We start from the raw sequence: 14875 nt of genomic DNA on the forward strand, positions 1-14875 counted from the left end.
CTGCATGGGGTGTTGTGACCACCGGATCGGGTGGGAACGCAGAGAGGGCAGCGAGGGAGGGGAGGTTAGGGGGGATGGGGGGAAGGTCAAGGGAGCTGAGGTCAGGGAGATCGAAGGCTTCCGGGACAGACATTGGGTTGAAATTAGCTAGCCTAGCAAATGGAGCCAGCTTAGCCTCAATTGTCTCGCGTGGGTAGTTAACGACATGAACTGCTTGGGGGGTTGCGACTTGGCCGCTCTCATCAACCCACAGAACAGGACTGCATTGCCTATCAAAGACATCAGATGGGTTCTTGCCGCGTAGAATATCATCCCAGTCCCATGTGAGTGGGGACGGGTTGTAGGAGTCGGCAAAGTTGAGGAGGCCGGCACTCGGGAGGTCGATGGCTCCCGGATCAGACCTTGTGCTCTCAGGATCAGCCACCGGAAAATCGTCCGTCGGGTCCCGCCTCCGTCTCCCTCTGTGGGTTCTTGTTCTGTTGCGAACCTCACCTGGGACCGGTTCACGCTATACGTGTGGAATGAGTGATGAGAGCGTGCAGATCATGTGCCTCATTCATCTGAAGAGACATGACTGAGAGTAGTGCTTACTCGAGTCGGAGGGTGAAAATCACAGACGACTCCTAACCGGGTGCATAAGCTGCAAGGGCCGCCACCAGATTTTGCAGCTGAACATGGCACTTTTCCCGATCGACATCTGACGCAGCTCCGACCCAGGCGGGAAAGTTCCGACATGCGTTTTTGCTGGTGATATGGTGAAACGAGGCTAATGGCGGGAGAAGTTAGGCAGGACTCCAGCCTCTATGGCTTTGTAATATTATATAGAGGGAGAAGTGGCAAGGTAGTTTGCCTCAACGCACAGCCGCTATTCAAATGCAGGGTATAGGGGTGCACGCGCGCGGCTGCAGACAACCGACGCCCATGGATTGGAGGTTAGTATATATATTCTTAATGTATCTCTACAAAGGCAAAATTGATGAGGGAAGGGATGGCGAAGAAATTATCACCCAGGTGCATGCATAAACGCGCAACAGCGGGAGGGAAAAGATCGACGTCGGTCTAGTGTAGTGGAGGAAAGTGATCATTACAAGCCGGCTAGATAGGCAAGGGAAAAAGCGAACGTCTACCAGCACGATAAAGGAAAAAATTGAAACTCACTCATTGACGGAGCGAAATCATGTTGGCATCATACAACACTCCAGCCAACCAAAGCGCAATGCCCAAGTCCGAAATCAAAATCTTCCCGACTCGTTCGTCTTGATAGTGAATCATGAGTGAGCGTTCACGATCGCGACTTTGAGCAATTCGGATTTGAAATCGGAGGAACGATTCGTCGGACCAAGTTGGAGCATGGTTGTCTTGGCATTGAGCCGAGCAGCGTACGTTAAGTAAGTCCTTACAGTAAACAACGAATTCAAGACGAGTCTTCAGTGTATCACCCCTTGAGATCAAATATGCACAGATGGTCCATTACATCAAGCTTGTACCGATATTGGTAATATTTCGGAGTGTTCTCCAACTGATTTGATTCGGCCTCGTACGTCTCACAAGCCAAACGCATCCCTAAAAACCGTGTGCGTGTGGTTGCCTGAGTCTTGCCTTCGAGTTGGGCTCAATAGAGGATGCTAAAATGATCGGACGTGCCGATTTTTGTCTTTTGGGGGCTGGTATAAGACCACAGAGCTGCTCCAGCTATACACCCGCCGTTACACATCGGTGTTTATTTCTCCCCTTTGTATTACGTTCAATGCTGTGTCAATTGTCCTAGTTGCCTCCGTGCGCAGCCTGCTGTTATTTCCTCTATTCACCTGCGCTATGACTGCTATCGGTTTGCCCATTCGGATCATGTTAAGCTTCTAGAGGAAATAGTCCTCATGAAACATGTGAAACTGTGTGTAGCGTATGAAGAAAATAACGAGCGTCATAGTGCATTATCAGAGCCGAGACTAACATCACTGCATCCCGCACTTGATATCCGTGATCTCACATTCGGGATCGAGCGATTGTCTGGCTTTGTACGCCTCACGGGCGTGTCTCGAGATGCTCCAGCAAAGTGGTCGATTCAATGGTCCCCTGCGTCCGTGTGGTGATTGGTTTCACCAGCGAACAAAATGGTGCCGGTGAATTAGTCGAGGGAAATGATATGAGAGGCAAAATATAACGATCATGAGCTTCACCCCTGCAGCCGATCATCAAGACGTGCACGAGTTCTTGCATGGCTCACGAACGCGCCTCGAAATGCTTCGGCCAATTCTTCAGCCCGTGGTCGTCTGGACGGTTCCTTCTTCCAACATCTACTTAACATACGAAGTGGAAGGAGTGAGTTACACTCTTTAAGTTGTTGGGGAGAGATAGGCGGAGTGCCATTTTCAATCGCCATTACGAGGGGCCCTTCGTGGCGGATACCTTCATACGGCATCTTCTCTAGTAAGATCTGAGCGGAAAAAGTCTCAAAACTAAAACTAACGATAAATGAGAGTTCGAGCTCTCACCTCAATGCAAGCACACCCATAAGCGTAAACGTCGGTTTCCACTGTCTTCCTTTCACTATGTAGTAACTCTGGAGCTGAGAAGCGAAGGGTCATTCCAACCACTGTAGATGTAAGTCCAGTAGGGTTGTCGTCCAAAATCCTCGACAGGCCGAAATCACAGATCAAAGCATGTCCATCCGAAGTGATCAGAATATTGTGCTGAAAGACTCCAATATCAGAATCCCAACCATCCCAATAGCAAGTAAATCACTTACTCCCTTGATATCTCCATGCACGATCGATGGGTTTTGTGAATGGAGATGTTCCAATCCTGATGCTACATCGGCACACTTGAGAAATGCTCATCAATCCTCCTAGCCTCAAAAATAAGAAATAAAAGGCATAACACGCACGATCATGTCTCTATTAGCATCAGGATGATTCTTGATGAAGTCGATTACATTCCCTTCTGGATACCATGGAGAGACGAAGCCAAGCTGGCCATTTTGATAATGCACATAGCCGAGCAGCGGAACAACATTGACGTGCATTAGACGTGACCATACTCGTATCTCTCGTCTCAGATGCTACAGTACCTGAGGCGTTATTTACTTTGGCACTATCGTCCTTGCTCAGGTCTACTTTACCTTCCAGCTTTTCGTCTCGGGGTCCAAATCTTTTGTATCCGACACGTGGAGCAATTTCACGGCGACTTCCTGACTCGTGTATTCCGAATCGGTTGCTTGGGGGAGATGTTCGCTGACCTGGGACCGAATGTCTGGCGAATCACGCTCCCATTCGGCTTGGTACACAAGCGAGTATCCTCCTACGGCAACTTGGCGCACTATGGAGATATATGGGGTGAGATCAGGGCAATTAATACCCTCCTCAACTACAGGATCGACACGACTTTCGGTTGGATGATATGTAGAGGGCTGGGGAAGAGTCGCAAGGGGATTTCTGGCCAAACCTCTTTCATAGCCGCCGAGAACCCGACCCGCGCTCCTCCGAGATGAAGAGGTACAAGATTTTTGAGGATTGTTGTCCTGGTTTGGTGGAAGGTCGGCATGCAAAGGGCTGGGGGCCCGAAACTTGGCTTGTAGCCCAGAGAGGACGGAACGGTCAGTGGGAAGATGGTCGGTGGGCGACGGGTCAGCAGGTAAGGGGCGGGGGGGCTCATATCGCTGGAAAATCTCTGCCAAATTTAATATCGCGGCGTTCTCTCGCTTTGGTCGGCTTGCCATCCACGATCTGACTTCGTTACGGACTTCATCAAGCGTCCATTCATCCTATACATGGGTTGTGAGTGCGCAGACGTCGTATCTGGTTCATCTGGAAATTTGAGTGGGCGCAGTGCTCACTTGAGTCGGAAGGGGTCTACGTCCCGGACAAGCGATATGGTATCGAGCACATTGATGGCAGGAGACGACATTGGGCAGCCTGACGCATTTTTTCCCCATCATCATACAGGCATAGCACTTCCCCGATCCACCCCTCCGATCCAACCTAGAAACTTCCATCTTGCGTTATTCCTGGTCTAGCGAAGGGAAGTTGGGGAGGTTGAAGGGGCCAGGCCAGTAGGCTAGTAAGGTACGTGTCTTATACCACTGCCAGTCTAGCACAGCTATAAACAGAGGCATTCAAATGAATCCCCATCAGGGAAGAGGCGCGGGCGGCTGTACGCAATTACCACAAAGCCGAACGTCCACATGCAAGGGCTGGAACTCAGCAAAAAGTCCTTCTCAATCTATCAACTACGGAAATGAACTCGGGTATGCAATGCACGATAGACGAAAGAGAACGGTCGATGCGTCCGATAGATGCAAAACCTCATCAACATCGATCCCCAAATCGGAGGCAGGAAGCGCTCTGCTCATTAAACACAGCAACCCTCTTCGCAAACCCTCTCGCATTCTTATAAAACACCAAATCCTCGTAAACTTGCATTCCTGAATGATTTTCGCCACCTCCCTCCACGGCCGGGACCGCCATCCAAACCGATTCCTCCCTTCGTGGTCCACTTCTTCAACGCGCGTTCGCTCCCCAGACGTTATATGGAGACACGTGGGTAGACGTGAGCCTCTGAGATGCAGAGTGAGGGTGGGTCCGAACCAACCATGATGCTTCCTGGGGTCCCCCATAATGTTATGATCGAAAGTGGGGAGGGCTCTGCAGGGAAAAGTGAATGCGCCTGCGGGGTAGTGAGGGGAGGAGAGGGTCAGCGTATTGGAAGAAAGTGATCATCACAAGCCAATTAGACAGATAGGAAAAAATGACGAACGCACATCAGCATGATCAAGGCGATGAACTCGCTGATTGGCCGGGGTAAGATGTTATATAAGAAATAACGATATTCCAGACGACTCTTTCGGTGTATCATCACAAGTGAAGCAATGGTCCCAGATATTGATAGTCAAAGGGAAGAAGGGAAAGTACATATGTATGTGGCACAGTGAAGCAAGTGTGTTGTGTTGACATCGTGTCTGGATGCGAAAAATAAATTGGCATCACAAACAAAAAGGGACTAAAGTCAAAATGACTGTGGACAGGTTGGTCGAGCCCATGGGGGAGATAGTCCTCCGACGCAGATAGTGGTATTTCGAAGTGCTCTCCAATCCCCCTACTCTTTAGAGGTAACCTAGGGTGTAATTTGGCCTCGAAAGTTTCACAAGCCAAACGCACCCCTAAACGCTTTAGCCAATTCCACAGCCCCTGGTCGATCGCACGGTTTGCTACTCCAACATTGATTTACAATATGAAGAGGGAGGCATGAATCGCACTCCTTGAGCTGTTCAGGAGAGACGGGCAGCGTGCCACTTGCAATTGCTCTTATCAGAGCCATGTCGCTGCGGATATCTTCATACGGTGATTTCCCTAGTAATATCTGTGTGCAAAAGTCCCAAACTCGTAAGAATTAACAATCAACGAAAATTGGAGCTCTCACCTGAATGCAAGTGCACCCATAAGCGTAAACATCAGCTTCCACCGTCTTCTCACCCCCATCCAGTAATTCAGGTGCCGAGAAGCGAATGGTCATTCCAATCACAGTAGATGTAAATCCAGTGGGATTATCGTCCAAGATCATCGACAGGCCGAAATCACAGATCAAAGCACGTCCATCCGAAGTGATCAAAATATTTTGCTAAAAAACCTTAATATCAATTCCAAAAGTAGGCAACCCACTTACTCCCTTGATATCACCATGCACAATTGATGGGTTTTGTGAGTGAAGATATTCCAATCCTGAGGCCACGTCCACACACTTAGGAATGTCCATCAACTCTTCAAATAAAAAAATAACCAAAATGACGCGCACAATCATGTCTCTGTTGGCACCAGGATGGTTCCTGATGAAGTTGATTGCATTCCCTTTTGTATACCATGGAGAGACGAAGCCGAGCTGGCCATTTTGATAATACACATAGCCGAGTAGCGGAGCAAGATTGTCATGGCTTAGACGTGACCATACTCGCATTTCTCTTTTCAGGCGCTACAGTGCGAGTGTTATTTTTGGTAATATCGTCCTTCCACAGGCCTACTCACCTTCCAGCGTTTTGCCTCAGGGTCTGTATCCAACACGTGAAGCACTTTCACAGCAACTTCCTGGATCCATTTTGAATCAGTTGCAAGTTGAAGCCGGGCAGAAACAATTGCCGACCTGGGACTGAGTGTCTGGTGAACCACGCTCCCATGTACCTTTGTACACAAGCGAATATCCTCCTTTGTCGACTTGGTGCAACGATGATATATGTTGGGTGAGATCAGGGCAGTCAAACGCAATCAACATCTCAACCTCATCTACAGGTGCAACATAGAACTCCCTTAGAGAACCGCGCAGAGGGCTAGGGGGTGGCAGAGAGCTGGCAAGTGGAAAGTCGGGGGGTAAAAGGTGGGCGGGCATTGGGCCGACTGGAAGACGGCTGGATCTCACCCGCTTGACCTGCGATCGGATTGAGTTCTTTATGCGGGCTTCGGATAACTGAATAACACTGAGCGTGGTGCTTATTTGAGTTAGAAAGGGACCTCACGCATTGGAGACCGAGTCGGCGGCATTCGTTACAAGATTCACTGCTGGGCTCCACACCTGGACATCTTTTCTGTCGCACTCTACAGGTAAGGCAGGTCTGACGCTGGCGAGAAGCTTCCATCATGCGTTATTACTGGTGGTATAGCGAAAGAAGTCTGGAGAGACTACTTACATAGTGGGGGTTATTTATACTAGGTCAGCACCCGTCAAACACGAGGCAGGCATTCAAATGAATCCTATTAGGGAAGAGGCGCGCGGCCACGCAACCGCAACGATGAGCGTTGATACTCATGGATTGAAGTTCGGCAAAAGAGATATATTTTCTTCTCAATCTATCATAAACTCGTGAGGGAAGTGACATGGATGGCGAGAGGAATTGTCACCACGGTACATGTATGCAATGCACGATAGAGAGAAAAGAGAACGACCAACTCAATCCCTAGCGACCAACCACTGCAGAGGCAGAGTCTGAGAGGATAAAGGATAGGCGCAGAGGATAGACGCAAAACCAATCATCACAGGGGACACCGAGCAAGGGAATTTCACAAGGAACCGCACGCCTCTTATTGCAATATCCTCAAGTTCGGCTAACGCAGATAGTCGAGCTCTTCAGGTCACCATCCCCGAAGAACTCGATTTACAATGCAACTATAAACTCGGATAACTGCGCAACACTGAGGTCGCGGATCACGTGGCTGAGAGGGTTTTTGATATGGGACGCGAAAGATTGAAGACTGGCGGAATCCCTGGAACGGAATTGCCATACAGATAAAGGACCAGTCCGAAGGGAGGAGGGGTGTAGCTTAGGGGTTCTCGTAGGGGAAGGCCCCCGAGGATAGCTTGGTGGAATCCCCGAGGGGTGACTCAAAGGTTTGTGTAAAGAAAGAGAGTGGCCCAGCAGAAGGGGGATAAGCCCAAGGTTCTTGCGGAGGGAACCTTGAAGGTGGCAGGTGGCACGGGGGTGAGGCAAGGAACGCTATTGGATTCCACACCTGAGCATTTCTCTCATTTGCAATGGACAGGCATAGCATGCCTTAACATTTCCCCAAACATCCACTATCCGTTATTGCTGGTAGCAAGCTGGTAGTAAAGCGAAAGAGACTGTGACACTGAGGAAAGTGATTCCATGATAAAATCATGGACGATATGAGATGGAAGTTTTACCACAAAACACGATTTTTTCGTGGCCTGCTACATGTGATAAATCCGGGTTTTTTCACCAATTTGATCAAAATCCTGTCGTAAAATCTTGTGTTGCAAGGGATTTAGTCAATTCATCCTGTACAAATTCATGATAGTGTCTTTCTAGCAGCTGGACTAATCCTGCTTCGCTTCAGGACTTAATTGCATATCTTCGGGGATAATATACTATTTGATTGGAACATCAGCACGCACGGTATCTATATTACATTCAGGCTTGAGATGTGAAAGGAAATGATGGAGATATGAATGGTTCGATGACAGCAATTCTAGTGGTACAACAGCGGTGAGGGCAGGTAACGAAGTGCGAGGGGACTGATGCGACAGAAGGAGTTGACAAGAAGATGCGGTGCTGGCGAAAGCTGCGATGCGAAACAGTAAGCATGATTAACCTAGAAGACTTGGAGTAAGTGTACATCAGATGCAATGGGATCAACGAACGATCTCCTCTCTGGATTGAGCTCCTCAGGCTCGCACGCCTACTTCTGCCCTGTTTGTCACCAGTGTTCTGACCCAAGCTCCTCAGACTCGCGCATCTACTTCTGCCTCGTTTGACATTGGCTCCTTGCTGACCTGAGTTCCTCAGGCTCGTGCGCCTAGTCCTGTCCTCTGGACTGCGGCTGTAGGGAGTGCCTGGAAATCATTTATGAGCAATGGGTTGAGTTAGTGAGTGAGTACCTTCACCTGGTTTGGCGCGAGTCCGATTAGCATCCAACCTGTCACGGAGCCTCTGATGTTTTCTACTGGTATCTGCCACATTCTCCTCATCCAAAGGGGCGAGTTTCCTCTGAAGGGCACGAGCTACTTGAAAATGAGTGTACTGAAAGAGTGGGCGAGGAAGTGACTTGCGTTTTGGTAGTGACACTATTATGAATGTTAATTAACTATGCTACAGTTGATGACAAAATTAAGCAAATACTTTAGCTTGAGCAATGGGCATGGAAGCACCAGTATCATCACCGCTTATATGATCGTTGTCGTTGTTGTTGTTGTTGTTGTTGTGACTGGGATAAGAGCGACCTATCCACATCAGCGGAGCCAATGTTAGCTATATCTAAGGGAAAGGCCAATATCACACTTACGCTTAAGGGGCTGGATGAAGTCTATGTGATTGCGGGGTGCAGGATTAAATTGAGAACAGGGTAATTCTGCTCACCTTCATCAGTAATAGGATCGTCGGTGTAGTTATCCTCAGAGGTCACAAGCAAGCGAATCCTTTTGGCAACCTTTGTTTCTAGACGGAAGTTTCGGTACAGAAGCCTTGAGTACCTTGATTGGCCAACAGCCTACCTTTGATCGGACGGTTGACTTGAGTGTGGACAGTGGACAGAGACTGCCTTGTCCTCGTCGCTATGTGATTGGGAAAGATGTGACACATGTGCCAGTGGGAAATATCTATGATTAAAATCCTCACCATTCCTTCGTGTCTTTCGAGGGGTCCCCCCACTCCAGCGACTGCCTACGTCCTTGGAATTGCCATCGGAATCGTCATTGTCAGGCTCGGTGTGGTCATCATCTGGTTTGGTGCGATCTTCATCTGAGTTTGCATGATCTTCTAACTCGCTGGCTTCATCATCCGAATCAACATTGTCTTCTAATTCAACGTGGTTGTCTTTCAGCTTGGTGCCACTTGTTGTTTCAGTACTGATCCCCCTTCTATTTAAAGAGCGACGCAGAGTCGCATTTGCTGGTCTTGGGGTCTGTTTGACACTTTTGCCTGTATGGTAGAGTGGAATCATGGTTCAGAGACTGAGGAAAAACATTACCTTTTTTCTGCCTGTTGCGTCGAATGACTGTCTTGCGGTTCTCTATTGCCGTCTTAATTAGGGCCTGAACGGGCCAGGCTCCTTCGTAGTCTGATTTAATCCATGGATGTTCTTTGACGATCTACATGATGCCAAAATTAGTGTATAACAGTGTTGAGAGTGATACGATATGCTCACATCATTTCTGATCGACCCAAGTACTTCAAGGTCAATGGAATCATATTTCACTGTGCCATTCTTGAATGGCCCCCCGAGATTTGCATGCAAAGAGGATCGGACAGATTCCTTACAGGGGTTTGTCAACATAGGGGATCGTGTAAAAATAAAGGCTTCAGTACTCACTCTCACAAGATTCATTTCGTCCTTCGTAATCCCCATTGCCTCAGTCAGGGAGAACCCACCACGAAGACGATCTGCGCAACCCATTGGCTGTGGTACCTGCTCTTGGACGCGTTTCTGGTGTACTAAGGACACAACAACACATTAGGTTAGTTAATACCCCAATAGTACTATGCCTTACACGCGTTACTGTCCTTCTGAATAGCTAGACAATGTGATCGGTTGCAAGGGGCTTCAAGATCTACGTGTTTGGAGGTGAAGGCAGGAATGAACTCACCTTCTAGCTCCTTCTCAAGCCGTTCATTTTCGCGTTGGAGGCCAGAAAGCGTGCGTTTTTGGGTTTTGCTGCAAGGCATGAGGAGTGGAGCGATTTGGGAGTGAAGTCAAATCTGCTCTCGCCCACAACAGGACCAAACAAAACAAAACAACACGTTCCCCGCGCTCTTCGCCAGCTGACAGCTACAGACATATTTTTCGTTACTGGATCATCTCTGCCTTCTGAGAGATATAGAATCTTCAGACCTGGATTCTCTGGGCTCTATCATACTCTTGGGCTAATAATGGCTTATGGGCGCCACAGGATCTCAGCGATCGGGCCTCGGAACCCTAGGCACTCACGTAGCATGGACCGTAGGTGTCGTGAAATAGAGAGGTCACGTCTTTTAAATCGTCCAATTCCTCAGAACCACTACAAGAGACGGAGGCTTGCTCCCAACCCCGTTGTGAAGGAATTCCCTGATGCCATGAGGAATTCACCACAGGAAAATGAAGAAAACTTTTGTGAATGTAAGCAGACGTCGGAGGATCAGGTTTATTATAATAATGATTGCGAAATTACGTATGTTTCCATTTAGCAATTGGAATATGGTCCTTCACTGACATTTGCTCCGAACACCAATAAAAGCAACAGCCAGAATAATACCAGACCCTGCAGCGATGATGAATCAGAAGAGTTTTCAGGGGTCAACAAAACATCTCTGGATGGATGGATGGAAGCTGTCAAGAGACATAAAGCAGATGCGACTTTACGGCGATATAACCAATTTTGTACACCCTATTTCCGTGGTTTTTATCATCAGCTAAATCTATCAACATCTAGACAACCAGCCGCTTTCCAATGTGGACTACCAAAACCTCAAGATGCTTGATGTTTTGATCCGCAGTAACATATCCAACTCGACATATGACATTATTCGGTCGCGTTTCGAAGAACTGCAATTGAAATCGCTTTATCAACTCCACTCCTCTCATATGTCCAGGCTCTCTCATGTACTAGAACACTCCTATGACTGTTGTATCAACAGTTGCTGCTGCTTCTCGTCTGAGCTTTCCAACCTTGACACTTGTCCATACTGCAGCCAACCACGCTTCAGACCAAACAGCCGTATTCCCTTCAATACCTTCCATTATCTCCAAATAGGGCCTCGTCTCAAGGCCCTTTATCTCAACAAACACTTCGCTGAGCTCTCAAACTATCGTGGGACTCTTGATTTGAACACGCGGACTGTTGATGATGTCTTCCACGGAATTCACTATCTTGGTCTACTGCAACAACAGGTGCAGATAGACGGGCAGCAATATCCGCACTGCTTCTTCAGTGACCCTCGAGATGTTGCCCTGGGGATCATGACAGATGGGTTCCAGATATTCAAACGCCAGCGTGATGGTAGTGCGACTTGCTGGCCTATTATTGCAATCAACTTCAACCTGCCACCCGAGGAACGTACCAAACTTTCAAATATCATTCCTCTTGCAATAATTCCAGGACCGAAAGCGCCGAAGGACTTCAATTCCTTCCTACAACCACTTGTTGATGACTGCAAGAAACTAGCTCTAGGAGAATGGGCATTGGATGTAGCTTCCGACGAGACTTTCAAGCTGCATGCTTACCCGATTTCTTTCCATGGCGACATGATTGCTATGAAGCACTTAATGAACTTTAAAGGCCCTAATGGCATCTCTCCTTGCCCAGTTTGCCATATTATGGGTGTAAGGCAGACTCCTTCCCAGTCGCTCACATGATTTCTCCGAGGTTTAGCCGCAACTTACGTTGCCTCCGAAATCTGTCGAGCGACTGGTACAACTTGCAACACGTGATGTTCCCACGCTAAGTTGTAATGAGTTGTACATAGGTTGCGGAATATAATGTTTAGTATTTACGCATGCGGTCATTGCACCCAACCCAACCCGTGGAGACTAAGGGAGCACATCCAGGGTTGTGAAGTCAATATCCGGGTGTGCGCGAAGTTTAACAGTTTATATATTACTTGGTTACCAGTCACTTATTTGTGCCCAGTGGCATAAGTGGTACAGCATTAGCTGAGGCTATGCAGTTTTTTTAAGTGGCACATGTTTGATTCTCACTTAGGAAAACTTTTTTTTCCATACCCTCCACTCCTTAGTGTACAGAAAACAACCATTTCACACAATTATTCCATGGGAGAGCCCGAAAAAAGTTTTCCTAAGTGAGAATCGAACATGTGCCACTTAAAAAAACTGCATAGCCTCAGCTAATGCTGTACCACTTATGCCACTGGGCACAAATAAGTGACTGGTAACCAAGTAATATATAAACTGTTAAACTTCGCGCACACCCGGATATTGACTTCACAACCCTGGATGTGCTCCCTTAGTCTCCACGGGTTGGGTTGGGTGCAATGACCGCATGCGTAAATACTAAACATTATATTCCGCAACCTATGTACAACTCATTACAACTTAGCGTGGGAACATCACGTGTTGCAAGTTGTACCAGTCGCTCGACAGATTTCGGAGGCAACGTAAGTTGCGGCTAAACCTCGGAGAAATCATGTGAGCGACTGGGAAGGAGTCTGGGTGTAAGGAAGCTTGATGGTGGGACAACTTACTACGTCCCTCACACGCCTCCTCGTGATCAGCTGCAAACCCGTGATACATACTGGGATGTGCCGGGTTGTCTGCTCCGTTCTGAGTCCGATTATCACCACACCCTCTCGATGATCAATTCCCTTCAAGGCAGTGCTAGAGGCGTAAAATCGAAGCTTAATAAGATCCAACAGCAATCTGGCATCAATGGGAGCAGTGTACTCACAGAGCTCCCGTCTGTTTCAATCTTCCGCTCTTTCCCCCGCGACTGGATGCACCTCTGTTTAGAAAACCACTCAAAAAACTTAGTTGCACTGTGGCAAGGCAAATATAAAGGCTTGGACGAAGGAAGTGAAAGCTACCGTATTCCGGACAATGTCTGGGAAAGAATCGGACTGGAAACTGCTCTAGCTGGCAACACAATACCTTCGTCTTTTGGATGTCGTACCCCCAACATCTGGACAGAAAAGCACCTCTTCACAGCCGAGGATTGGGCTTTCTGGATGATTCACATAGCACCCTATCTTCTCAGAAATCGATTCAACCGTCCCAAGTATTACAGGCACTTCAAAAAATTCAACTCGATCCTTAAACGTACTGTCCAGTATTCTTTTACAGAACAAGGTCTAGATGAGCTTGAACAAGACATTGTTGAATATGTGAAAGAATACGAAATGTGAGTTCCTTTCATTGCTCGAGCTCAAGTTTTGTTCACAAAGTAGCATCTCCGCTTCCCAGTATTTACTACCAATTTTCAGCACAGCGGTTACCCACATGCCCCCTCACTTTGCACGCACTCCTTCACATCCCATATGATATTCGAAATAACGGCCCACCATGCAACAATTGGACCTTCATCATGGAACGGTGGTGTGGCTCACTCTTACCTGCCATCAAGTCTCGAAAGGAACCATTTGCCTGCCTTGCACTGAGACAGTTCCAGGCAGCGCAATTATTCGAGGTTATCAACCGATATAACCTAGCTGAATTGATGCCAGCAAGACGGGATATGAATGTCCCATCTCTACATGAGAAACGGTTTACGAAATCCGCTTGTGGGTATCCCTCATTCTACTTGATTTGACCAACTTCCCCCATTTATCTAGATCTAATCTCTTTTTTACGCAACCCTGTCGTCCAACAATACATCCCTGACCTGAAAATTCGAAAAAAGATCGCTAAGCATTCGAAGACCTCTTTCGGTGGCTCAATCAAGTCATGGCTGGGTTTCCTCCCACAAACGATGCCACGCTGGGGGGAAAGTTCGCATCGGAAATGGAGGTGATCTTATTCGAGGGGCGGTCGCACAGGAGAATGGCCAGCGGAGCATCCGTGATGCTTCTTTCGTTCATGTAAGTGATTGTACCTCTGTTTGCATACTAACCCAGTGTGCTACTTTGTTTATGACAGTATGAATTATTCGCCGATGCAAATGCCCACCGGCCTCGGGCCAAGGAGGATTTTGTTCGTACCGTCTACTATGGGCGTCTTGAATATATCCTTCACTGCACCATCCCACCGAACCCCATATCCAACAATTCTGAACCCGAAACCATCCTTTTCGCTGTCATAACTACTTGTGATACACAGGGACGCGATGCCACGCTAGAGCTGACATATTTCAAGACTGTGACATCATACATTGAAATCGTGGACTTAGCCTCCATCTGTGCAGTGGTTGGCCGCATCCGGGTTGGTACGACAGAACCTCAATGGGCAATAGTTGACCGGAGCGGTTCCTGGGCTCGCACCGTCTTTACAGATGACTCACTAGCCACAAACATGTCCCAGCAAGGCGAACTCTAGCTTTTGTACCAGTACTACCGCAATCTCACTCGGGTGCTATATGCGCGCAAACCAACGTCAAATTTCTACCATATTATTTCATTAGAATTCCATCATATCGTTGTCCTCACCTCGGTAGACTTGGGATGTGCTTAGATACTGAATAAAAATCCCATTTGACTTCTAAGATTCCCGAAATGATAAAATCGTGCTCCAGCAAAGCCGTGGCAAGAGTCTGCCAAATGACATGACTAAAATCCTGTTCCACTCAACCTCCAGCACGCCCGAAGTGACAGTTTGTGAAATGATACGATAATTGACAAAATCCTGCTTCCAATAATCCTACGGTGCTGTAGGATTTCTTACGGAATCTCGATGTATTACGTGATCTTATCATGGAATCGCTTTCCTCAGTGGTGAGGGGATAGGAAGTTGTACTTGGT

The 14875-nt window shown here is 47.8% G+C and overlaps 4 protein-coding genes across 4 annotated transcripts; 1 reads left to right on the top strand and 3 right to left on the bottom strand.

The window, feature by feature from the left end:
• Positions 1–2131: 2131 nt before the first annotated feature.
• Positions 2132–4108, bottom strand: EI90DRAFT_248478 (kinase-like domain-containing protein). Its single transcript, XM_039053107.1, has 6 exons — positions 3833–4108; positions 3119–3760; positions 2885–3058; positions 2747–2821; positions 2493–2690; positions 2132–2434 (listed from the first exon to the last, which is right to left on the bottom strand). Exons 1-6 carry the CDS (start codon positions 3989–3991, stop codon positions 2174–2176), a joined length of 1509 nt encoding a protein of 502 aa, XP_038918766.1. The 5' UTR covers positions 3992–4108; the 3' UTR covers positions 2132–2173.
• A 1028-nt stretch (positions 4109–5136) lies between these two features.
• On the bottom strand, positions 5137–6372 carry EI90DRAFT_3014359 (kinase-like domain-containing protein; the record flags this gene model as incomplete). Its single annotated transcript, XM_039056773.1, has 5 exons — positions 5137–5355; positions 5416–5613; positions 5659–5961; positions 6015–6074; positions 6130–6372. 5 exons carry the CDS (start codon positions 6370–6372, stop codon positions 5137–5139), a joined length of 1023 nt encoding a protein of 340 aa, XP_038918767.1.
• Positions 6373–8605: 2233 nt separating this feature from the next.
• EI90DRAFT_3119992 (uncharacterized protein) lies at positions 8606–10159 on the bottom strand (the record flags this gene model as incomplete). Its single annotated transcript, XM_039063267.1, has 10 exons — positions 8606–8718; positions 8781–8801; positions 8855–8932; positions 8989–9048; positions 9113–9415; positions 9465–9585; positions 9642–9749; positions 9807–9928; positions 9985–10008; positions 10081–10159. 10 exons carry the CDS (start codon positions 10157–10159, stop codon positions 8606–8608), a joined length of 1029 nt encoding a protein of 342 aa, XP_038918768.1.
• Positions 10160–12919: 2760 nt separating this feature from the next.
• On the top strand, positions 12920–14453 carry EI90DRAFT_2969309 (uncharacterized protein; the record flags this gene model as incomplete). Its single annotated transcript, XM_039055646.1, has 4 exons — positions 12920–13323; positions 13386–13685; positions 13822–13999; positions 14058–14453. The coding sequence occupies 4 exons, from the start codon at positions 12920–12922 to the stop codon at positions 14451–14453; spliced, it is 1278 nt and encodes a 425-aa protein (XP_038918769.1).
• Positions 14454–14875: the final 422 nt, after the last annotated feature.

The sequence above is a fragment of the Cantharellus anzutake genome, assembly GCF_015039405.1.
Source record: "Cantharellus anzutake strain C23 chromosome Unknown EI90scaffold_12, whole genome shotgun sequence".
Lineage (NCBI taxonomy): Eukaryota > Fungi > Basidiomycota > Agaricomycetes > Cantharellales > Hydnaceae > Cantharellus > Cantharellus anzutake.